Genomic DNA, 25,010 nt, shown 5'->3' with positions numbered 1-25,010 from the left:
ATTTATTTTTCTTGTCCATTTGCACTGGCTAGCAATTCTAGTACAGTGTTAAATAACAGTGGTGATAATCTTTGCCTTGTTCCTGATCTTAAGAGGAAAACTTTGAGTCTTTCACTATTGAGTATAATGCTAGCTCTGAGTTTTTTCATTAATGCCTTTTAACATGTTAAGAAATTTCCCTCCTGTTGCTGGTTTTCTGAGTGTTTTTATCATGAGAAGATACTGGATTTTGTCAAATGCACTTTCTGCATCAATTGAGATGATCTTGTGGTTTTCTTTCCATCATTCTATTAATGTGGCATATAATATTGATTCATTTCCTTATGTTAAACCACTCTTGCATCCTGAGATAAATTCCACTTGGGCATAGTGTATAATCCTTTTAATACACTGTTAGATTCAATTAATTTGTATTTTGCTGAAAAATGTTGCATCTATATTCTTTAGAGATACTGGTCTGTAATTTTCTTTTCTTATGATGTCCTTATCTGGCTTTGGTAACATAGTAATTCTGACCTCATAAAATGAGTTAGGAAATGTTTCTCCATTTCAATTTCTTGGAAGAGTTTGGAAGGACTGATATTCATTCTTCTTCAAATGTTTGTTGCAATTCACCAGTGAAGCCATCTGGTCCCAGACTTTACTATGTTGGGAGATTTTTTTACTAATTCAAACACTTTACTTATTATAAGTCTCTTCAGATTTTCTAATTCTTCATGATCCAGTCTTGGTAGATTATGTGTTTCTAGGAATTTGTCCACTTCACCTAGGTTATCTAATTTGTTTTCATACAATTATTCATGGTCTTCTATTTTAATCCTTTTAATTTCTGTAAGGTTAGAAGTAATGACTGTACTTTAAATATGACAATTCATTGACTTCTGGTCTTTATGGTTTCTGATAATAAACTGGATACTAATCTTATGAAGAAGTCCTTGTATTCGACACAGTTCGCTAAATTTCTTGGATGTTTAGATTCATATATTTCATCAAATGTGAAAAGTTTTAACCATTACTGTTTCAAATTTTCTTTCCAGTCGTTTCTCTTTATCTTCTCCATCTGAGACACCCAGGTGCATACATTGGTCTATTTGATAATGTCCTATAGCAGATAGACCCCTTAGGCCTTGTTCATTTTTCTTTATTCATTTTTCTTTTTGCTCCACAGGCTTGTTAATTTCAATATTATCTTTAAGTTCCATTACTCCTTCTTCAGCCTGCTCAAATCTTTTCTTGTATCCCTCTACTAAGTGTTTTATTCCAGTTGTACTTCTCAGCTGCAGAATATCTGTTTGGTTCCTTTTTATAATTTGTATCTCTTCATTGATATTATCATTCTGTTCACACATCATTTTCCTGATTTATTTCTTTACACATTTTTCATTTAGCTCTTTAAGCACATTAAAGACAGTTTAGTCTGTACAGTAAGTTCAATATCTGTGTTTCCTCAGGAATGGTTTCTGTTCATTTATTTTGTTCCTTTGAACAATAATACTTTCCTCTTTGTTTGCCTTGTGGCTTTATTTGAACACACTAAACATTTAGATATTATAATGTGTTAACACTGGAAGGCAGATCTGCCCCTTTACTGGGGTTTTCTGAGTTTTGTTATTGTTTATTTTTTATTGTTGAATGCTATAGCAGCCCCTTTCTTTAGTGGCTTACCAAACTATTTTTGCAGAGACTGTATTTCTTGTCACATGTAGGAACTGAAATCTCTGTTCCTAATCTTATGTGATAAAGTATTTGGGGCCAGGCATGGTAGCCCACACCTGTAATCCCAATACTCTGAGAAGCTAGGGAAAGAGAACTGCTTGAGGCTAGGAGTTTGAGACCTGCCTGGGCAACATAGTAAGACCCTATCTCTATGAAAAAAAATTAAAATTAGCCAAGCATGGTCACATGTGCCTACAGTCCTAGCGACTTAGGAGGCTAAAATGGGAAGATTACATGAGCTCAGGAGGTCAAGGCTGCAGTAAGCCATGATCATATCATTGCCCTCCAGCCTCAGTAACAGAGTGAGACCCTGTCACTAAGAAGAAAAAGTGAAGGAAAAAAAAATATTTAGAGAGATTTCCTTGAATGTCAGCAGCCAAAAACAAAAGAGAGAGAGAAAGAGACTCTTCCAGGCTTTGCAGATGATCTCGGTGCTGGGACCCTCCTTCAACACTTAGCTAGGCTTGCACTGATCCTAGGTATCAGGCCAAGATGAAAGCTTTGGGTGTTCTCAAGTCTTTTCTGACCTTGTCTCTTGCCCTAGACAGGCATGTGGCTTTCTAGATTCCTTGAACATACAGGTGATTTTGAAAGTCCTAATTGTCAAACAAAACTCTCTTTCCAGCTTTTTCTCTTTGCTTTAGGTGATCTACTATATGTCTCCACCATAATCTTTTGCCCCAGGCAGCCACATGTGTTTGTTAGCTTTGAAATGTTTTTTAAATTAATATATAATAATTGTACATATGTATCAGGTACATTTGATATTTGGTACATGTATACAATATATAATGATCAAGTCAGGATAATTGGAGTATCTGTCACCTCAAACATTAATTATTTATTCGTGTTGGAAACATGTCAAATTTTCTCTTGTAGCTATTTTGAAATATACAATAAATCAATGCCTGCCACATTTCTAGCATGGAAGAGTTCTGAGTTAGGTGAGACAGAAACAAGTAGCTTACATCAGTTCTTCACGTAGTCCCAGGCAGTTAGAATAGACATACAAAACAATTTTGAATAAGGTCTGCTCTGCTCACTCCTCAACCAGAGACTGTTGTCCTACACTAGGAACATGGGCTGAAATCTTTCAAGACTGCCACTGGGTTATAAATGGTGTGGTGCAAAAGGCAAGCAAACATGCCTCACAGCTTTCCTACGCCTTTAATGTTGCCTTTTTCTTGATTCAGCATTCACTCAGTTGCTATAAACCTTTTACCATTTTTCCAAGTTCCAACAAAGTTGGTTCTGACAAATTCTGCTTGTTTTTCAGTGTTTTCTGATAAAGAAACAGCAGCTTGAGGCTTTCTACTCTACCATTTTGTTGACAGCCAGCTACTTGTGTTTTAAAAAGCCTTCCAGGATATTTGTATGAACTCTGAAGTTGGAGAACCACTAATCTAAAAAGTCACTAATTGGAAGCTAATTACTTACCATAGGTTGTACCTGCAGGCTCTTTATACAACTAAGGCAAAACTCTAATCTAGACCATCAACACATATTTCCAATACGTCAGTGCAATCAAATTTGAGCCTTCAAACTGAATAAATCGAAATCAATAAGAAGGTTGTGAAAAAGTGTGTCAGTTCCTAGATTCTACTGTTCAGATTCTCAATGAGGAGGTCTACGTGTACACAATAATTTGATTTTTAAAGTCATTCAATGTGATTTTAATGTCTTTTCAGATTTGAGAACCAGTCATTGCCTTTCATTACAGACCCAGGGCCCACAAGAAAAGTAGAGCTTCACCAGGAAGTAACTAGCTACAGAACAAGAAACAGCATTGCACTGAATGTGAGTTCAGTTTTAAACTGAGAAACTTGAATTTCTATTCATTCTTGGAAACATGGCAAAATAACATACATAAACATATATATACATATACACATATATACATATATTCACATATATATGTGGATTATCACCCTGAAAAAGTATGCCATTTTTAAAATTTTGAACATTAATGATGTACAAAAGGGTTGAAAGCAAAATATAGCAAACACTTGAGAAATAAAATCTCCTCAATATAGTTGAAGTCTTCTGGGTTCACAACCCTAATAAAATTCCCATTTCCTCCTCTCAGAAGTAAACTATTCTGAATTTAGTGTTTATCATTCCTATGCATGTGTCTTTATATATATAAATATATATATGGATGTATCAGTAAGTGGTATGTTGAATTATTTTGCATTTTGAAATGTATAAATGATTTAATACTGTAATTTTCTCCTGCTTCTAGCTTTTTCATTTAACATTACTTTAGCAATGTATCAATTTTTGTTCAACTTCACTGATTTTTATGGGATTCTTTGCATGACTCTACTACAATGTATTTAAACATTCTCCTGTTGATGGACAATTGTTTTCCACGTTTCTGAAATTAAAAACAAAAAACAAAACAACAACAACAACAAAAATCCTGTGATGATCCTTATCCATGTATATCTGGCGATACGACCAGGAGTTTCAGTGGTTTTACCAAAGAGTTGGGCTCCTATGTCAAAATGTATGCACATTATAAGAACTCCCAAATTTCCCTCCTTATTTGTTCTAGTGAAGGCCATTCTAGTATAGCCAGGCCCCAGAAAACCCAGCAGCTGATTAAAGATGCATAAGTGAACCCATTGAGAATAAAATGCAGCAAAGTAAGCCCAATTCAAATTGTTAACCCACAAAACTGTGAGCTAAATAAAGGCTGTTGTTTCAAGCCATTAAGCTTTGTTTTGATTTGCTGCATATCAAAAGCTAACTGGTACAACAGACTTTAAATCATAAACTCAATTACTTTAATGAAGCTAAGACTACCAAAGTTGTTTATTTCAAGTCCATTCTGGTAATTCAAGTAGCTTTAGAAAATTGTCCATTTTTCTCTAATTTTCCATTTTATTGGCATAAAGTTTTAATAAAAGGTTACTACTATTTTAATTTTTGCAGCATTTATTTTTATATGCTTATTTCTACTATATTTATGCTTTCTCTCATTTTCTTCTTGCTCAAACTTTCCAATGTATTTTCAAAGGACCAAATTTTGGCTTTCTTGATCTTGCCTATTGTACCCTAGTCATTATTTTATGAATTTATGTTTTACATGCTTACTCTTTCATTCCTTTTACTTTCCTTTTATCAATTTTGGTGTTCTTTTTCTAACTTCCCTATTTGAATGTTTAATTCATTAAATATCTACCTTTTCTAACACAGGCGTTTAAAGATAAATACTGCTAAGAATTGCTTTAGCTGCATGTCATAAACTGTGATATTTATTATCTGAGTTAGTTATTAATTTATACTATTATTTCCCCCCGGATTGATTAGTTACTTTAAATAATATTTATATTTCCAAACATATAAAAGTGAGAGGTTAGTTATCTTTTCACTATTTATTTCTAATGTAATTGCATTGTAATCACGGAATCATTTTCTGAAATTTGTGGAGACTTCCTTTTTATAGCCCTTTATGTGGTCAATTTTCACAAAGATTCCATGTGCTAGATGTGTTCATTGTTGGTAGTGTGTGTGTGTGTGGCCATTAGATACATTTGTTAAGTATGTTGTTTAAATCCATACGCTTAGTAACTTTTTTGCTTGCTTGATCTGTAAGTTACTGAGAGAAGCATGTCAAACATCACTCAGTATGATGGCGAATTTATCCATTTTCCCCTCTAATTATCTACTATGCATATATGTGTATATGTTTAGTAAACATTTTTATTAAAGAATAACATATATACAGATAGTTACCCAAATCACAAAAGTACATATTGAAGAATTAACTTGAAGTAAACACTTCGTGCAACTGCCACCTAGATCTAGAAATAAAACTAGAAAAGTCTAAGTCTAAGTATAAGATTTCCCTAATTTTATTTCTAGAGCTAGGTGGCAATTACAGTATCTTAGCTGTCCTCATGTCCCTTTCCAGTAGTTACCCTTCCCTAGCACAAAAACCAATAGAGTCACTATAGAAAACAGGATAAAGATTTCTCAAAAAAATTAAATAAATTAAATTAGAATTACCATTCAATTTAGCTATCCCACTACTGAATATCTACCCAAAGGAAAAGAAAATCAATATATCAAGATTACCTGCACTCACATGTTTAATGCAACACTATTCACAATAGCAAAGATATGGAATCACCCTAAGTGTTCATCAATGAATGAATGAAGAAAATGTGGTATATACAAATGGTCAACAAACATATGAAAAAATGCTCAAGATCACTAATTTTCAGGGAAATGCAAATTAAATCCACAATGACATACCACCTTACTCCTGTAAGAATGGTCATAATTTAAAAATCAAAAAATAATAGATGTTGGCATGGATGTGGTGAAAAGGGAACACTTTCACACTGCTGGTGGGAATGTAAATTATTACAACCACTATGGAAAACAGTATGGAGATTCCTTAAAGAACTAAAAGTGGAAATACCATTTGATCCAGCAATCCCACTTCTGGGTATCTAACCCAGAAGAAAAGAAGTCATTATATGAAAAAGACACTTGCACACACGTTTATAGCAGCACAATTCACAATTGCAAAGATATGGAACCAGCCTAAATGTCCATCAACCAACGAGTGGATACAGAAATTGTGGCATACACATATACACACACACACACCATGGACTACTGCTCAGCCATAAAAGGAAATAAAATAATGGCATTCACAGCAACCTGAATGGAATTGGAGACCATTATTCTAAATGAAGTAACTCAGGAATGGAAAAACCAAATTTTCCATGTTCTCACTTATAAGCAGGAGCTAAGCTATGAGGACACAAAGGCATAAGAATGATAGAATGGATTCTGGGGACTTAGGGGAAATGGTGAGAGAGGGTGAGGGATAAAAGACTACACATTGGCACTGTGTACGCTGCTCAGGTGACGGGTGCACCAAAAAATCTCAGAAATCACCATTAAAGAACTTACCTATGTAACAAAAAAAAACCTGTTCCCCAAAACTACTGAAGTTTTAATGTAAAAAATAAATACCAAATCATAGAATTTAAAAAAATAAAAGAATATGTGGCCTATACACACAATGAAATACTATTTGGCCACCAAAAATAAAAAATGAAATGTCATTTGCAGCAGCATGGATGGAACAGGAGGTCATTATCTTAAAGGAAATAACCCTGGTATAAAAAAGACAAGTATCACATATTCTCACCTATATGTGGGAGCTAAAAAGTTTGAATACACAGAGAGTGGAAAGATAAGAGAGTGGAAAGACAGGTGACAGAGACTGGGAAGGGTGAGCGAGGTGCATGGAGAAGGATAAAGAGAAGCTGGCAAAAGGGTACAAACACATTTATAAGTCCTTATTTTTTTTGCTGTTTCACTGTAAGCAATATACAACAGGCATTGGGTTTTATGAATTCAATATAATACTCTTATTTTTCACTCTAAGTATAAATCACTTAATTTAATAACAGTTATAAAATTGAATTATATCTGGTATCTTATATTAAATATTTCTCTTCTTACCTTATTCTGGGTTGATGGAGCTTTAAAAAAATCCCCTTTTCTCTTATACTTAAATTTCAGAGTTTGGGAGTTAAACATAATTTCTATTATTTTGGTGTTGCTTTAAATTCTAACATGCAGACTTAAAGTCTAAAGTAAATCAGCTTCTCTATTCTTTTTCTGACAAATACAAGGCCTTAGAATACTATTGGATCACCTCTACTATCATTTTATTGCTGTCAATATTTTCTTAATTTTTATTTTTATTTATGTTTTTCTTTCAGAAAAAAAAAAAAAAAAAAAAAACAGGATAGATGTGCAGAATGTGCAGGTTTGTTACACAGGTATATGTGTGCCCTGGTGGTTTGCTGCACCTAATGACCCATCCTCTAAGTTCACTCCCCTCACTCCCACTGCACAACAGGCCTTGGTGTGTATTGTTCCCCTCTCTGTGTCCTTGTGTTGTTAATGTTCAACTCTCACTTACGAGTGAGAACATGCAGTATTTGGTTTTCTGTTCCTGTGTTAGTTTGCAGAGAATGATGGCTTCCAGCTTCACCCATGTCCCTGGAAAGGATGAGACCTCATTCCTTTTTATGGCTGCATAGTATGCCATTGTATACATGCACCATATTTTCTTTATTCAGTCTTTGATGGGCATTTGGGTTGGTTCCACCTGTTTGTATTGTGAACAGTGCTGCAATAAACATACATGTGCATGTGTCTGTATGATTTATATTCCTTTGTATATATAACCAGTAATGGATTGCTGGGTCGAGTGGATTCCTGGTTATAGATCCTTGAGAAATCACCACACTGTCTTCCACAATGGTTGAACTAATTTGCATTCCCACCAGCAGTGTAAAAGCATTCCTATTTCTCCACAGCCTTGCACAAGAGCTATAGTTTCTTGCCTTTCTAATAATCACCTTTCTGACTGGCATGAGATGGTATCTCACTGTGGTTTGGTTTGAATTTCTCTGATGATCAGTCTGGTACATTGTCTCTTTGTTCTTGATTTCTGCCTTAATTTTATTATTTACTCAGGAGTCATTCAGGAGCATGTTGTTCAATTTTCATGAAATTGTGTGGTTTTGAGTGAGTTTCTTAATCCTGAGTTCTAATTTGATTACACCATGGTCTGAGAGGCTGTTTGTTATAATTTCTGTTCTTTTGCATTTGCTGAGGAGTATTTTACTTTCAATTATGTGGTCAATTTTAGATCAAGTGCCATACGGCACTGAGAATAATGTGTATTCTGTTGATTTGGAGTGGAGAGTTCGGTAGATGTTATTAGGTTCACTTGGTTCAGAGCTGAGTTCAAGTCCTGTATATCCTTGTTAATTTCCTGTCTCATTGATCTAATATTGACAGTGGAGTGTTACAGTCTCCCACTGTTATGATGTGAAAGTCTAAGTCTCTTTGTAGGTCTCTAAGAACTTCTATGAATCTGGGTGCTCCTGTATTGGGTAAAACACATTTAGAATAATTAGCTCTTCTTGTTGAATTGTTCTCTTTATCATTATGTAATTCTCTTCTTTGTCTTTTTTGATTTTTGTTGGTGTAAAGACTGTTTTGTCAGAGACTAGGACTGCAACTCCTGTTTTTTTGTTTTATTTTTTTTGTTTTTGGCCTTCATTGCTTGGTAAATTTTCCTCCATCCATTTATTTTGAGCTGGGTGTCTTTGCACATCAGATGGATCTCCTGAATACAGCACACCAATGGGTCTTGACTTCTTATCCAATTTGCCATTCTGTGTCTTTTAATTGGGGCATTTAGCCCATTTACATTGAAGGTTAGTATTGTTATGTGTGAATGTGATCCGGTCAGCATGATGCTTTTGGGTTATTTTGTACACTACTTGATATAGTTTCTTCATAGTGTCATTGGTCTTTATATTTTGGTGTGTTTTTGCGGTAGCTGGTACCAGTTTTTCCTATCCACATTTAGTGCTTCTTTCAGCAGCTCTTGCAGGGCAGGCCAGGTGGTAATGAAATCCTTCAGCATTTGCTGATCTGGAAAGGATTTTATTTCTCCTTCTGTTATGAAGCTTAGTTTGGCTAGATATGAAATTCTGGGTTGAAATTTCTTTTATTTAAGAATTTTGAATATTGGTCCCCAATCTCTTCTGGCTTATAGTTTCTGCTGAGAAGTCCACTGTTAGGCTGATGAGCTTCCCTTTGTAGGTGATGTGGCCTTTTCCTCTGGCTTCCCTTAACAGTATTTCCTTTATTTCAACCTTGAAGAATCTGATGACTATGTGTTTTGGGGTTGAAATTCTCGTGAAGTATCTTAATGGTGTTCTCTGCATTTCCTGAATTTGCATGTTGGCCTGTCTGGCTAGGTTGGGGAATTTCTCCTGGATAATATCCTGAAGTGTGTTTTCCAGCTCATTTCCATTCTCCTTCTGGTATTCCAGTCAATCACAGGTTCAGTCTTTTTGTGATGTTCCCTATTTCTTGGAAACTCTGTTCATTCCTTTTCATTCTTTTTGCCTTTATTCTTGTGAATCTGATGACTATGTGTTTTGAGGTTGATATTCTCATGAAGTATCTTAATGGTGTTCTCTGCATTTCCTGAATTTGCAAGTTGGCCTGTCTGGCTAGGTTGGGGAATTTCTCCTGGATAATATCCTGAAGTGTGTTTTGCAGCTCATTTCCATTCTCCTTCTGGTATTCCAGTCAATCACAGGTTCAGTCTTTTTGTGATGTTCCCTATTTCTTGGAAACTTTGTTCATTCCTTTTCATTCTTTTTGCCTTTATTCTTGTCTTCATGTCTTATTTCAGTAAGGTGGTCTGCAAACTCTGATATTCTGTCTTCCACTTGGGAGATCCAGCTTTTGATACTTGTGTATGCTTCATGAAGTTCTCATGCTATGTTTTCCAGCTCCATCAGGTCATTTATGTTCCTCTCTAAGCTGGTTATTTCAGGTAGCAATTCCTCTAACCTTTTATCAAGGTTCTTAGCTTCTTTGCATTGGGTTAGAATGGGCTCCTTTAGCTCAGCATAGTTTTTTATTGCCTATCTTCTGAAACCTACTTCTGTCAATTCATCCATGTGATTCCCCCATCCAGTTCTGTGCCCTTGATGGAAAGACACTGCAATCATTTGGAAGAGAAAAGGCACTTTGGCCTTTTGGGTTCTCTGCATTTTTTTGTTGATTCTTTCTTGTCTTCATGAGTTTGTCTAGTTTAAGTTTTTGAAGCTGCTGACTCTTGGATGGGGATTTTGTGGGGCCTTTTGCTATTGTTGATGCTGTTGTTGTCACTTTCTGCCTGTTTGTTTTTCTTTCAATAGTCAGGTCTCTCTTCTATAGGGCTGCTGCAGTTTGCTGGGGGTTCACTTTAGGCCTTATTCATTTGATTCACTCCCACGCCTGGAGATGTCACTCAAGGAGGCTGGAGAACAGCAAAGATGGGTGCCTACTGCTTCTGGGACCTCTGACCTCTAGGGACACCAACCTGTTGTCAGAATAGCCCTTGTATAGGGTGTCTGTCAACCCCTATTGGAGGGTCTCACCCAGTTGGATGGCATGGGGAGCAGGACCTGTTTAATGAAGCACTTTGTCCATTGTTGGAGGGGGTGTGCTTCACTGGGGGGAAATCCACTTGTCTGGGCTGCCCAGATTCCTCAGAACTACCAAGAGAAGAAGCTAAGTCTGCTGGTCCACAGAGACTGTGGCTACCTCTCACCCTAAAAGCTCAGGCCCAGGGAGATCCAAATTCTGTCCCTGAGCCTCTGGCTAGAGTTATTGGAGATCTGCCTCCCTTGGCTGTGAGGAGGGGTTTCCCCTTTCCCATGTGCTCTCAGGTGGGCTGCCATAACACAGTTCTTCCTTCTCTCCATGAGTCATGCCAGCCTTCTAGTCAATTTTTTTAAAATTAAGCATTACTATAATTTTAATCAAACAATGATAATGATAATCATTCAGAATAATAATCACCGAGATTTGTGCATACTGTCAACATGCATTTGCTCACCAATTCTTCTTGCACTGTATGTCTTCCTTCTAGGAAGTTTTTAAATGAAGATCTATTGGTCATCAACTAAGAGTTTTACTTCTCTACACATGTCTTTATGTCACACTCATTCCCAAATGACAATTAAGCTAGGTATATGCTACTACCTTTGAGAGTTATTTTTCTCTCAAAACTCGTAAAACACTTTTTCTACTGTTTTCTGCCTCCTGCTTTGACTGTTTAAAAGCCAGCTGTTCAATTTGTTATCCTTTGGTAGAAAATTTGTCTTTTATCACCGGCTATTTTTAAGATCTTCTCTGTGTCTTTGGAGTTCTGCTAATCTGTCAATATATCTAAGTGTGGCTATTTATCTTGGTTTGTATAATAGGTTACTGATGTAGTCAAAAAAATTCTCTCCTTGCATCCATATCCTGGCAATGTGATGTCATGGAGAAGCCCTTGAAGAGATGGAGTCTATTTATTTACACTTTGACTCTGGATTTGGCCATATGACTTACATTAGCAAATGTGATGAAGCAAACAGAACCTTGAAAAACATTAGTACTTTAGGGATTACACTCTTCCTATACTTGAAATCCTAGGGCTTAAATGTAAACAAGTTGAGCTAATCGACTGGAGATGAGAGACTATGTGGAGAACTGAGGAGTGAGAGTCAACAGCCAGCCAACCCCCAGAGAATTGAAGAGACTCTCAAATCATCCTGCCATCTGCCAGCATGCTAATTAACCACAGACACAGGACATGGCATAGCAAGTATCAGCCAGGTAAAAGCAGAAAAAAAAATTGGTTTTTGGACAAAATAAAACGGCTGTTCTGATACCTCTATGTTTTCTAAGCAACTTCTTAGATCGCAATCAGCAACATATATTTTTATTGCATTGTTCTTCCAGTAATGAGAATTAATGTCTCTTGTCAAGGTAGAAAATTCTTACCCATTAAACTTCTAAGAGTGCTCATAATCTTTATTTCTGTTATTATGTGGAATTTTCAAATACATATATAGATAATATACATTCTTTGTCTTCCTTAATTTTTAAATATATGTATATTATATATACACAGATACACATACATATACACACAAATTAAACAGATATGTAAACTTTTATTCAGATACATGTATCCTTTCTGTATTTTAACCTCTTTCCTATTTTCTTCTTTATCTCTGAAGCACTACTATTAGTTTTATTACTTTAACAATATTTTCCATTTCACACTCTTAATACCTGTGTCTAATCTACTATTTAGCAGGTTCACTGAGGTTTTCTTTCTTCTTTTTTAAACTCAACAACTATATCTCACATTTTTGGAAGTGCTTTTAGTTCAACTATCTGGGCACATTTATTATCTCTAGTCATCATACATTCTTTATTATTTTGATTCTTCAAACATTTTAAACAGAAGTATTTTTTAAAACTCTTTATCTGTTAATTTCATTTTCTGTATTCCTGTGAGGGCCAATTGAGCACTTTTTTGTTTCTTTCCATTGTCACTCATGATGCCTTGAGAACTCCTATTTTATGGACTTAATCTGTGGGCATCCTTTGAGGTCTATATCAAAAGTTACTTTCTCCAAAGATAATTTGTATTTTCTTCATCAGGACCCCCAAGGTACCCAATCCAGGGCCATTTTAAGATACTTTATTGAGCTTCATGGGTAAAGTGATCTGGGTTTCAAGCCTGCAACCCTCCAAAGGCTGTGGTTTACAAGTTTTCTGTAAAGTATTAGTTTTTCTTATCTGGAGATGAAAGGTAGACAGGATAGATTTGCTGGATTGCTTTCTTCTGCTAGATAATGGACTGGCTTTACTTTTAAAACTTCCATTCCAACTCTCAGTCATACATGGGATCTAAGTCATTTCTCCCACCCCACACAGACGGTTGAAATTTAAGGCTCTAACTGAAATTTTCATAGATTGCTGGTGAGAATGTAAAAATGGCACAGCTACTTTGAAAAAATGGTTTAGCAGTTGCTTGTGAATTTAAACATATACTTAACATACAACCCAATAATCCCACACCTACACACTTACCTAAGTGAAATCAAAACCTCCGTTCATACAAAAACTTGCATGCAAGTGTTTATAGTGGTTCTATTCACAATAGTCCCAAACTGGAAATAACCCAGATATCCATCAACTGAAGGATGGGTAAACAAACTATGATATATTCATAGAACAGAACTGGAATACTACTCAGCAACAGAAAACAATGAACCACTGATACACAAAACAGCTTGGTGCATTTCAACATACAAACTGATGTAGATACACACAAACATAAACGACTCCATTTATATAACATTCTGGTAAAGGCAAAACTACAGGGTCAGAAAACATGCCAGTGGTTGCTAAAGGCTTCGGGTGAGGAGAAGGGTTGAATATAAAGGGGAATAGAAATTTTTGTAGATAAATAAATGGTTCTTTATCTCAATTATAATGATGATTATAATTCTTGTAGATTTTTCAAAAGTTGTGACACTGTACATTAAATGGAATAAATTTCCCTGTATGTAAATTACACCTTAGTTTTTTTAAAAAATAAAAAGAAAGAAATCTAAGGCTCTAAGTTCCTGCTATTGACAGACACCCCTCTGGCTTTCTCCCCTCTCCTTATATTTGGTATCAAAGGAATTCCTTTTGTATAAGTACAATCCTGAATTTTAAGATTTTTGTGGTATTTTATCGAGCAGTATAGGCATTTTGAAGCAGAAGGATTTTTAGAATAACTAGTCTGCCATATTGCCAGAAGCAAAAGTGTGTCATTTTTTTAAAGAATAAGACTGTCTTTAAATTTCATACTATTTTTAAGTTTCAATTCATTTTATCACTGTATCCTCAAGTTTCTGTGAAGTACAATAATGCAGTAAAAAAAAATCTGGATGTAGGGGGTACACATGCAGTTTTATTACATGGGTATATTGTGTGATGCTGAGGTTTGAGGATAGTGAGTGTGGTACCCAACAGACAGTTTTTCAGCCCATGGCTCCCTCCCTCCCACCTCTAATAATTCACAGTGTCTATTGTTCCCATCTTTGAGTCCATGTGTATTCAATACTTAGCCCCCACTTAAAAGTGAGAACACGCAGTATTTGGTTTTCTGTTCCCAGTAACGCAATTAAACCAAAGCTCAAGGAAGCAGAGATTGATTTTCATATCTAGACATCTACTCTAAACTGAATTAACACATAAACTGAGAAGAGAAACCAGTTTGAAGATTATCCTAAATCCTCCAGAATTCGGAGGTCAACATTCTGAAGATATTTTACATTCTGGATCATCCGTACCTGGCAGCAGAGTGAACTGGACAACCTTGGGCAAGTCACTTAACTCTCTGCCTGGTTTCAAAGCAGCTACTTCATAAAGTATTATGACAAGTAAACAAGTTTAATCATGTCAAACACATAGAAAAGCATGTGTCACACAGTAAGTGTTCAATAAACATTAGTAGTTATTATGCCATGCCCTTCCCACTAATTATTAACACATCTCCAACACACAAAATCGAGCATTGCCTATATATAGACTTCAATAAAAAGAAAGTTAGTGCTTACTTTGAATAAGCCATGTTTTTGGTTGCGCTGGCCAAGCCACAAATTGATTCCTGGGGGAAGGTTGGTCTCTGGAGGGTCTATCACACGCTCATAAATCCTGTAAAGGTAAAGAACACTGTTACTAACAGGCTCAAAGCAGAACCAAAAGGTACATATGCTGTTTGAAGTATACATGCCATTAGCTGCTATATGAAGAGAAGCCAATATGTGGCCCATTTTAAATGACAGGTAAACAAATGTAGAGATCTGCTTCCTGATGATACTTGAACACATCATCTGAGCCCCTCCTGCTTTTATCTCCCTTTTGGCAGAGGCGGGAGGAAGAAGGTGACATTTTTTGAGCATCCATGCTGAGCAAAAAACTGCCCACAAACTCTGTGGGGAAAGTGGTATGATTCACATGTTACAGGTAAGAAAGCTGAGATTTAGGGATCATAAATGAGTCAACCAAGTGAAGACAACAGCAAGTAGTAGAGTTGGGATAAGAACCCTTATGTGCCTGCCTCCAAAAGCTACTGTATTTTCCTTCACACCCTGCTATTCTCTGGCTTTGGTTTCTTTAGCTACTATTCATTTCTGCAGTAACCTGAGAGAACCATTTAAACAAGTAGATTGCAGCAGCCTAGATGATCATGTTTTTAGTCTACACAACTAAGCAGCTGAATTTGTCCGACCAAAAAATATTTACTGAGCATTTCTTAGGCTCCAGCTCAGCACCAAGCAACAGAAAATAGAGTAACAAACCAGATACACAAGGTCCTACTCTCATGGAGGAGAAGTAGGATAAAAATTCTGTATATGAAGAAGATCCTCATCTGATCCCTACAGGCACATAACTAATACAGAAGAGGTCAGAGCCCCATCATCTTTGAAGGTTCTAACACAGCCTACAATTAATGTATCAGTTATTCCACCCTACCAAGGTCCAGTTCGTGAATCACAAATCTTTTTATTTTTGCCCTCTTTAGAAATAGTCCCTGCCACCACCAGCTGATTACAAGCTTCCACCTCACCCCTGGCAAGTACCTCTCAGCACCAGATGCTTAGAAGATTCTGGGTGGGGTGAGATATAGTGATCTGTAAATGAGAGCTATGTCCATTTCTTGGTTTCCTCAGTTCTCAGCGAACTGCTGCAGAATCATTCCTAGGTGTGTCCAGAGGTATGGACGGCTCATCATTCCTCCCTGCTGTGATGGAGCTGACTGCCTCCTGCCAGAGGGTGATATACTCCTCTGGTGGTTCTCACAAGGGAAGTGCAGAAGAACTGAAAGACTGTCCACTTGTGTCAAGGAAAGTAAGTGATTGTGGGGCTGCTGCAGTTGGGAGTTGTCAGGCTGCAACCTTCTATCTTCACTGCACAGTCCATTACTCTATTCCCCACTGGTAACCCGCTGTTTCCTAACAATACGTGCAAGGTTTTCATCTGGCAATGCTCCAGGCACATCAGGTCTTTCTCTACTAATTATCTTTCCATTATAAGTGAAGGCTCAAGACAAAATCAAGGAAAAATAAGTTTTCCTTAAAAAAAGACAGAATGTGTTTTCTTCACAGGAATCTAACCTTTTTTGTATCTTAGAATGAATGATTTTAGATGAAACCATTTATCAAAACTGCCTTAACACAGGAGCCTGTTATACACTTCCTTTAAATTTTCTTTTCCTGGTATTAGTGGAAAAACTAGAAACAAGGCAAATTTACAGCATAAGAGATATGCATAAGTTATAGATCAGCTTGAAAGAATGTACTGCAGTCATTAAGTGTGATGAATATGCAAGTTATGAAACAAGATAAAGCATATACAAAATAATTTCCACTGGAAAATAGGGAATGCAAAATTATTTAAGCACTATAGTGATAATGATGCACAAATGATGTTCAATGTTGGTAAATACCAGAAGAGGCCAGAGAGAAATGGAAATCACTGTATGTAGGTGACAAGGCAGAAGCATTATTTCCACAAGGTTATTTTACTAATAAATTGAAAATGTCAAACCATTTAGCTTAACCTCAATTTTAAAAATTTTGCCTCTGTCAGTTTGACAAGCTTTCAATTCAAAAGTTTCTTTTAGATGTTCAATATGCTAGAAGATGAGCTCCAATGAGCAGAGTAGGCCCTTAATCAATGTTTATTAAATGCATGAATGAATGAAGAAACAATCAAAGACATCAACTTCCTATCCTACTTTATCTTTCAAAGCATAATAGCTCTGTGTGCCTTAGGAATAGTTAAAGAAGCAAACATCTGAGGCCCACCACCATTAGCTTAAGCAGGGTGACCCAGGGCACATGTGTCAAAGTGGTGTTCTCATTTCCCATGTCATGCGGCCCCCGCAAAGATGCCATCCTGATGCCAAGGAAGGTCTGCCGGATGCTGCCTCCCTGGCAGACCTGCCAATCTGTTCAAAGAGGCAGTCTGCATTAGGGAATTCTGTGCAGCAGGTGGAATCAACAAACTGGCTAAAGATGTATCAACATGAAGAGAGTTTAAAAACAAAGTATTTTTTAAAATGAAACATTACTGAGAAGGGAAGGGAGGAAATATAATCAAAAAGAAACATCAGACAAACCTCAATTGAAAGATGGTCCACACACACACAAAAAAAAAAACTGCTGGTGGTCTTTAAAATGTCAATGTCATAAAAAATAAAGAAAGGCTGAACAACAGATAGAGATTAAAAGAGATTTTAAAAAGACATAAAAGCTATATGCGAGATGTGATCCTGAATTAGATGCTAGGGCAGAGGGGAAATATCCCATAAAGGACATTATTAGGAAAACTGAGGAAAATTTGAATAAGATCTGTAAGTTATGTAATAGTATTTTCTTGATACTCAATTTCCTGATTTTGTTAACTGGGCAATATATGCTTGTTCTTAGGAAATGGGCACTGGAGGATCATGATGTTGTAACTTAACTCTCAAAGAGTTCAAAATAATAATACTGTGTGTATATACAAGTACACACATCTATGAATACATACTTTCTCTTCCTTCCCAAGTAATGACGATAGTTCCTTGTATCACTCTTGTAACGTCTCTGCAAGCCTAAAGTTATGTTAACATCAACAGTGTTAAAAATAGAGAAAAAACCAACAAAGTCCATAATGTATGTAAACTAAAAATTCACACATGCAAAACAGTATTATCTATTAGCTAAGGATACTCATAGAATTTTCCTATCACAGGCCTGGTGGGAATGATGAGGCAAGAAAAAAGTGAATGAATGAAACAAGAAAGGTGCATGGCACAGACTAATGCTGGTAAGATAACACAAACTAAGAAACAGAATTATTACATTCCTACATGTACCCCTATGGAAGAGGAGCTATACATGCCAGGTAAGTAAAACCAGAATCTTAGCACAAAGGCTGCTGGTCCTGAGGTCCAGTTTGGGTGGACTGGATCATGTAAAAAGGCAGGTAGGGCACAGTGATCTGCCACTTAAATCTAGTGTCACCAAGTCAACTAAAATGAAAAGTCAAAGCTAATATAGTGAATTCCTTGCTCTCCAGTACGGTAAGGAAACAGAACTTTCTGCTATATAGGGTATTCTGGTTAATGAGGTTTCCTTCACATCAGCAAATATCTGATTGCCTACAATGTGTACGACACTATACTGTACTGTGCTGTGCTGTGCTGGCTATAGGGATACACAAAGGCATATTTACAATGTCCAAGTTCGTGTCCTTAGATCTAATGCCTGAGACAGACAACATGCATGGACACACCTTTTTTTTTTTTTGAGACAGAGTCTCACTCCATCACCAGACACCAGGCTGGAGTGCAGTGGTGCAACCTTGGCTCACTGCAACCTCCGCCTCCTGGGTTCAAGCAATTCTTTTGCCTCAGCCTCCCGAGTAGCTGGGACTACAGGCGTGTGCCACCACACCCAGCTAATTTTTTTGTATTTTTAGTAGAGACAGGGTTTCACCATGTTGGCCAGGATGGTCTCAATCTCTTGACCTCGTGATCCACCCACCTCGGCCTCCCAAAGTGCTGGGACCTCATAATTTAATGCATTAAATTCAATGTTATCTGGAAGCAGAAAGGGGAAGAAAAAAAAAGAATTATGCCCGCCACAGTCAGAGGAAACTTTCCAAAGGAGACACTATACTGAGTTTTGAATGAAGAATAAAGTGGAGCTCAAGGTGGGGCGCGGTGGCTCAAGCCTGTAATCCCAGAACTTTGGGAGGCCGAGGCAGGTGGATCACGAGGTCGGGAGATCGAGACCATCTTGGTCAACATGGTGAAACCCCGTCTCTACTAAAAATACAAAAAACTAGCTGGGTGTGGTGGCGCGTGCCTGTAATCCCAGCTACTCAGGAGGCTGAGGCAGGAGAATTGCCTGAACCCAGGAGGCGAAGGTTGAAGTGAGCCGAGATCGCGCCATTGCACTCCAGCCTGGGTAACAAGAGCGAAACTCCGTCTCAAAAATAAATAAATAAATAAATAAAGTGGAGCTGAAAGAGCAGACGTACCACTCAGCACTTCTACAAGACTTACTGTGTTCCAACATTGTGTATTGAGTGCTTTCAATATATTAATTTACTAAATCCTCAAAACAACACCCTCAGGTGGGTGTTCTCGGCTTAGCAAGATCAAATAACTTGTCCATGGTTAAGCAGTTGTGAGTGACACAGCTGTGATGTGAAACCAGATCCTACAGTCTTACTATTGGCCACCTCACTCTACTGCCTCTCTAGACAAGCAATGAAGGGCAGTTCCAGTCACAAAAGCCCCATTTGAGCTACTATTTATTGAAGAGTTAAAAACAGGAAAACGAAAACAGTAAATGATATGGGAGAATTTTTAAATCAACTCTGAACAGAAGAGGACATGATCAATATATCCTGGGTGTCCTCCTGTCACAGACTGGTTTTTTATTTTCTAATAGAAAAACATGAAAACCTAACTCACTCAAATAAAGCAAAATTCTTAACTTGACTTACTTATCAGAAGGAAGAGGGGAAACAAGTTCATGTGTCAAAGCAAGAAGACAAGACCAGTTAGCCCTCCTGGAACCCACATTGTTTTTCTCCTAGATCCACAGCTATACTACACTTTCCAGCCACCTCCTTGAAGTTTGGCTTGAGTGTGGCTATGGACTGGGAGTGGAAATACTGTGCCCCACTCCTAAGCCTGCTCCTCCACCTCACTAAAAAATAATTTTAAAACTCCCTCAGGTATCTTTCATGCTGTCTTTCTCCCTTTATCTCTTTTCTCTTTCTCCCTTTCAGCTACCTAGAGAAGACTCTGAGGGCTAAAGGGTAGACAGAGCTACAAGACAGAGAATCTTGAATCCCTAAATGATGACATCAAAGGCCACCTGTCAGCTAGAAACACTCAACTGGACTCTATTTAAATGGGAAATAAAAGCCCACTATGTTAAGCCACTGAGATGGAGAGGATATTCTGAAGTTGTGGCTAGTATCATTTACTGTAAAAAGTATACCAAACTGAAAACTAAAAAGGTAACTGTTGTCTTTTTCATTCCCACAAAGCCAAGAGGTATCTTAGACAGTGTGGTATAGCAAAGATAACACAAATTTGGGATTAAATAGGTTTAAGTTCATAAGTTCATATTCCAGTTCTACATTCTACTAAATGTATTACTTTAATTAAGTAATTTAATTTCTCTATACTTCAATTTCTTCATTTAAAAAATAAGGATATTACTATTGACTGTATGGATTATCATAAGGATTAAATAAAATGCATTACATGCCCTTGGCACTAAGTCGGTGGTGACATTGTGTAAGACGCATGGGTACCTAAGAATGTAGCCACACAGGTCACATGACCCAGTCCAGCCTACTTGCTGTAGCTCTCACCAAACGGACCCACTGAGATGGGATTCTCAATATCTGAGATGCTTGCTTACGCTTTGGAGTACAGTTAAAAGAAATGACGCCACTGTCACAGGGAATTTAAGGGCTTAATATTTCAACGTTAAAATGTAAGAACTCACTGTCTGTTTTGCCACATATTTTCACAATTTTGAAAATTTAAGTTTCTTTTTTCCCTTTATAAATTTTAAAGCTAGAATAAGCTAATATGTAACAGAAAAATAAAAGCATTCATTTCCATTGCTGTTTAATCTGATAAGATGGAGAAAACTGATGATCTATTTAACTAAACTTTGCATTAAAACAGAATTTTTGGATAAAGTATACTTTCTATGAATCCTAAAATTGCAGTATTTTTATTATTGTAGCTTTAAAGTATAATTTTTTTCAGCTTTCTTAAACTCTTTTTAGCCATAAATAGTAAACTTTTCTATGTAAATTATTCAAAATTCTAAGCAAAGATCTTATTTCTTTTTTTTTTTTTTTTTTTTTTTAATGAGACGGCGTTTCGCTCTTGTTACCCAGGCTGGAGTGCAATGGCGCGGCCTCGGCTCACCGCAACCTCCGCCTCCTGGGTTCAGGCAATTCTCCTGCCTCAGCCTCCTGAGTAGCTGGGATTACAGGCACGCGCCACCACGCCCAGCTAATTTTTTGTATTTTTAGTAGAGACGGGGTTTCACCATGTTGACCAAGATGGTCTCCATCTCTCGACCTCGTGATCCACACGCCTCGGCCTCCCAAAGTGCTGGTATTACAGGCTTGAGCCACCGCGCCCGGCTATTTCTTTTATATTCTTCCAAAAATTTAATTCTTTGACATTAATAAAAGTTTTATTTTTGTGGAAAGTTTATCATGAACTCACACAAGACTGGAGATAGGCTCAGGGAACAGGAAGAGATGGAAGAAACATTTTATAATTTATTAGATTGTGTGCTTAAACACACTATCACCAAACCCAAAACACACACATGCGCGCGCGCACACACACAAACACACACACACACATCTGAGCATCAATTACCTTTTCTGAGTAAAATACAGCAGCACACACTATTCTTAACACTTTCACCCCATCCAGTAGTAAGCATTTTCCTAGTCAATTTGGGACATTTAATTGGATTTAGTCAACTTGTGAAAAATGTTTCTGGGAAAATGAAAACGGCAATAAGCAGAGGCCCTCATTTTAAGTTCTCATCTCAGACTACCCTTACATTATACATTCTTTCTTTATATACTATTTTTAAGTATTCTAACCACCCTACATGTTGATTATTTATTTCCTGATTTCTAAGAACCTCTTCATTTGAACGATCCATTCAGACACATTCTCCAGCTCTTCCACATGTGACATGGTACCTCCCATGACCCACAGAGTTCTCCAAGACTCTGGTCATAGCTGGGCTTGCCTTCCTAGACCGCTTGGCCAAGGAAGGAGGAAATGGCTTTCCTGGCACCCCTGGGCCCATCATATCCATCCTTAAGTTGTGTGGGTACTTCATGACTGCTACTACTGCCACTTATCTTCTGAGTCTGGAGGAAATGGTACACTCACCGTAGCATTCCTGTACCTGCTCAGATGTCTCCTGCGCTAGACACCCTCCCTAACCACCCTTTATAAAATGACTCCCAACCATCTGGTCAGTCTCCACCCCTTCACTTGTTTTACCCAGCACACTGTAAAATAAGGAGCCTTGTCTGTCTTTTTCAAGTTGACATTTCTAGTGTCTGGAAGAGAACCTAGCCAAATTCATATACTAAATGAATAAATGAACAAAAGTTCCCTGACTGTATTCAGAATAAGAGAACTACAGTCAGAGAGCTACAAAAGTCCTACTATGGCAAAACTTTCTGAGGAGCGATTTGCAAAAATTAATAATCCAGACTGAGAAAAAAAGTCAAATGTGACACTTTACATTATGCTGATAATCATGAGCTCCATGAAGTCAATGAAGATGAATGAGATGTAATAACCCTTTTCAAGTGCCCTCCTCCAACATCCCTACCTTGTAAGATTTAAATAAGAAGCACAACAGATAAACCCCTTTCACCATTTCTCACCCAGAAAAGAGATAGAGATAGCAAATTTGAATCTATCAAGCAGACAACTAACATGAAAACCAGAGAGATATATTTGAGAAAGAACAGGAAAAACAGTCAGCAACTTGAAAATTAATTAGATCAAGTGGAATCTTTTTTGAAAAGCACATGATTACTGCTTAATATGATTGCATTGTAATCAGCCTAGATGTATTGCATTCCTATAGGCTATCTGATGCAAACAATGCATTTACTCCCCAACCATCAAAAATTTACCCTTTATTTGGACTGAAGAACACCCACTTCCCATTAGACATATGTCTGACACTTTGTAGTCACTTGAGCCATTAAACAAGGTGCTGCCTATTAAGTTGTATTGAGAGAATTACAGGAATTCTGCATGCCATTAGTATCTATCAATAATTTAAAGTGTAATATCTCATTTCTAATATAATACCATGCAAAATGAAACATCTAGTCAAAAATAAAACCTGCTTGAGAGGAATGAACAAGGCAAAGAGTAACCGCCACACTCCTTGTCCAAGTCAGTCATTGAATCAAGGGCTCACATTAGGGATTTTCTTTCCAAGGTGCAATCTCTCTTTTTTTTTTTTTTTTTTTTTTGTGCAATAGCACGATCTCGGCTCACCGGTCTCCTGATCTCAGGCAATTATCCTGCCTCAGCCTCCTAAGTAGCTGGGATTACAGGCATGTGCCACCACGCCCAGCTAGTTTTATTGTATTTTTAGTAGAGACAGGGTTTCACCATGTTGATCAGGATGGTCTCGATCTTTCGACCTCGTGATCCAATGAGAAAATCAAATTCTTCACAGAATATCGACTAGTCTTTTAAGTAGATGGGACATTTGTTAGGGAGGGGATTTTAAACCAAAGTTATGAATTAACAGATAAAGCCCTCAGAGCTAAACACAAGGCAGTGTGGTGGTTCAACAACACTACTTATGAAGAAATATTGGATTTTCATTTATCTGAATAAAGGAAGGTTTTTGAAGGGACTCCACAGTACCTTTCCTAATTATATAAAAGAATAAATTTCCAATGTAAATCATGTGAATTGACATGTATTATGCCACTATTCAATAAGACAATATGAAGCCCAAATGAGAGTAAATGAAGAGGTTTATCTTGAGCTTTGCCAAGAATTGAAGAGAAACTCTCATGCTCTTCCTGAAGAGAAAAGTTGCAATGACCTTCCTTAGCTAGAGTTTCATCCTCACTGCCTTTTAGCTGGCACTAGTAACTATCAAAGTGCTCCTTGGATAAATATTCCTATACAGAACATATATTCATTCCCATCCAATTTTCCCTCCCCAATATGGTAACAAGTGACCTTGCATGTGAAGCTAAGCCACTCTTTTGGCCTTATGCTAATAAGACATAACAGACTACTTCCCCTCTTAGTCTCATAAGACAAATGTGAGCATTATAATTTTCTTGAGCTCCACTAAGCAAAAGTCATGTCGTCATCAGCATTATTTTTGGCACCAGCAAATACTGAGCATTCGGTCCACAGGTGATTATACTCTTCAGAGAAGGTCCTCAAAGCTTACTCACTGTTGCAGGGTGTTTTGCCAGTTGTGTACACGGATTAGCTATCTGTTGAATTTCCATATCAGGCTGCCTGGATGTAGTTAATTATCTGCTCACATGAAATTGAAACACACAGCACACAGGGCTGAAACCAGAAGAACATGAAAGGAATGGCCCAAAGAGGAACTCTGTATCTCCTCCTGCCAATCTGTTGAAATCCAGATGACACTCAGAAAATGACAAGATTTAAAAAATGCACCTCAGGCATTATATCAAAAAACACAGACTGTAATGGGGAGAGGAACTAAGGGGATGAATACAGTATGCCCTCAACACATAAGGACTGAATTCCAAGCTAAATCCACACAGCATGGAAGAAGCAAGGCTCAGCAGGTTCCTCAGCAGTTGTCTGTAAATATAAATGCAAACAAAAAAGAGGAGGCACAAAGTTGAAATCTGCAAGGAGATGCGTTTGCTGTGTTAAATGAGAAGGCAGAAGTGTTAAAATGAGATCAGCAAACACTATAGGAGGGACTTTGCCAGAGCAGGTATGCTCCAAAGAGAGGAAAGAGCTCTTCTCAGAGAAGATCAAGCCTGCGTGTGACCTGCTTCATCCTCTTAGGAAACCCTTTCAGGTTCATGCTTTTTCTTGCCTAGCAACTGAATTTTACTGTTTTCTTTTTCTTTGCTTATCTGGATCTTTAATGATAACAGTGCTTTCTCTTCTTAACCTTATTTCATGTCCCTAATATCGCTCTTTGACTATTTCTTACCAACCCTTCTCTCTGCTTAAAATTCATGATCCAGATATCATTCTGAGATGATTCTGATTATGCATCAGTATGAAATAACCAGCC

At 37.2% G+C, this 25,010-nt stretch overlaps 1 protein-coding gene across 3 annotated transcripts in view; it reads right to left on the bottom strand.

Annotated features, from left to right (window-relative positions):
• The window catches only part of NELL1 (neural EGFL like 1), an 880,670-nt gene that overhangs the window by 679,101 nt on the left and 176,559 nt on the right, over nt 1-25,010 (bottom strand). For all 3 annotated transcript variants that reach the window (XM_074401240.1, XM_003919918.4, XM_003919919.4), the window contains one exon: nt 14,721-14,817. In XM_074401240.1, coding sequence (XP_074257341.1) covers nt 14,721-14,817 — 97 coding nt within the window. The remainder of the gene's footprint in view (nt 1-14,720; nt 14,818-25,010) is intronic.

Source organism: Saimiri boliviensis, chromosome 6, assembly GCF_048565385.1.
Source record: "Saimiri boliviensis isolate mSaiBol1 chromosome 6, mSaiBol1.pri, whole genome shotgun sequence".
In the NCBI taxonomy this organism is placed as follows: domain Eukaryota; kingdom Metazoa; phylum Chordata; class Mammalia; order Primates; family Cebidae; genus Saimiri; species Saimiri boliviensis.
The sequence above is the reverse complement of the archived record's forward strand: the minus strand, read 5'-3'. Positions and strand labels throughout refer to the sequence as shown.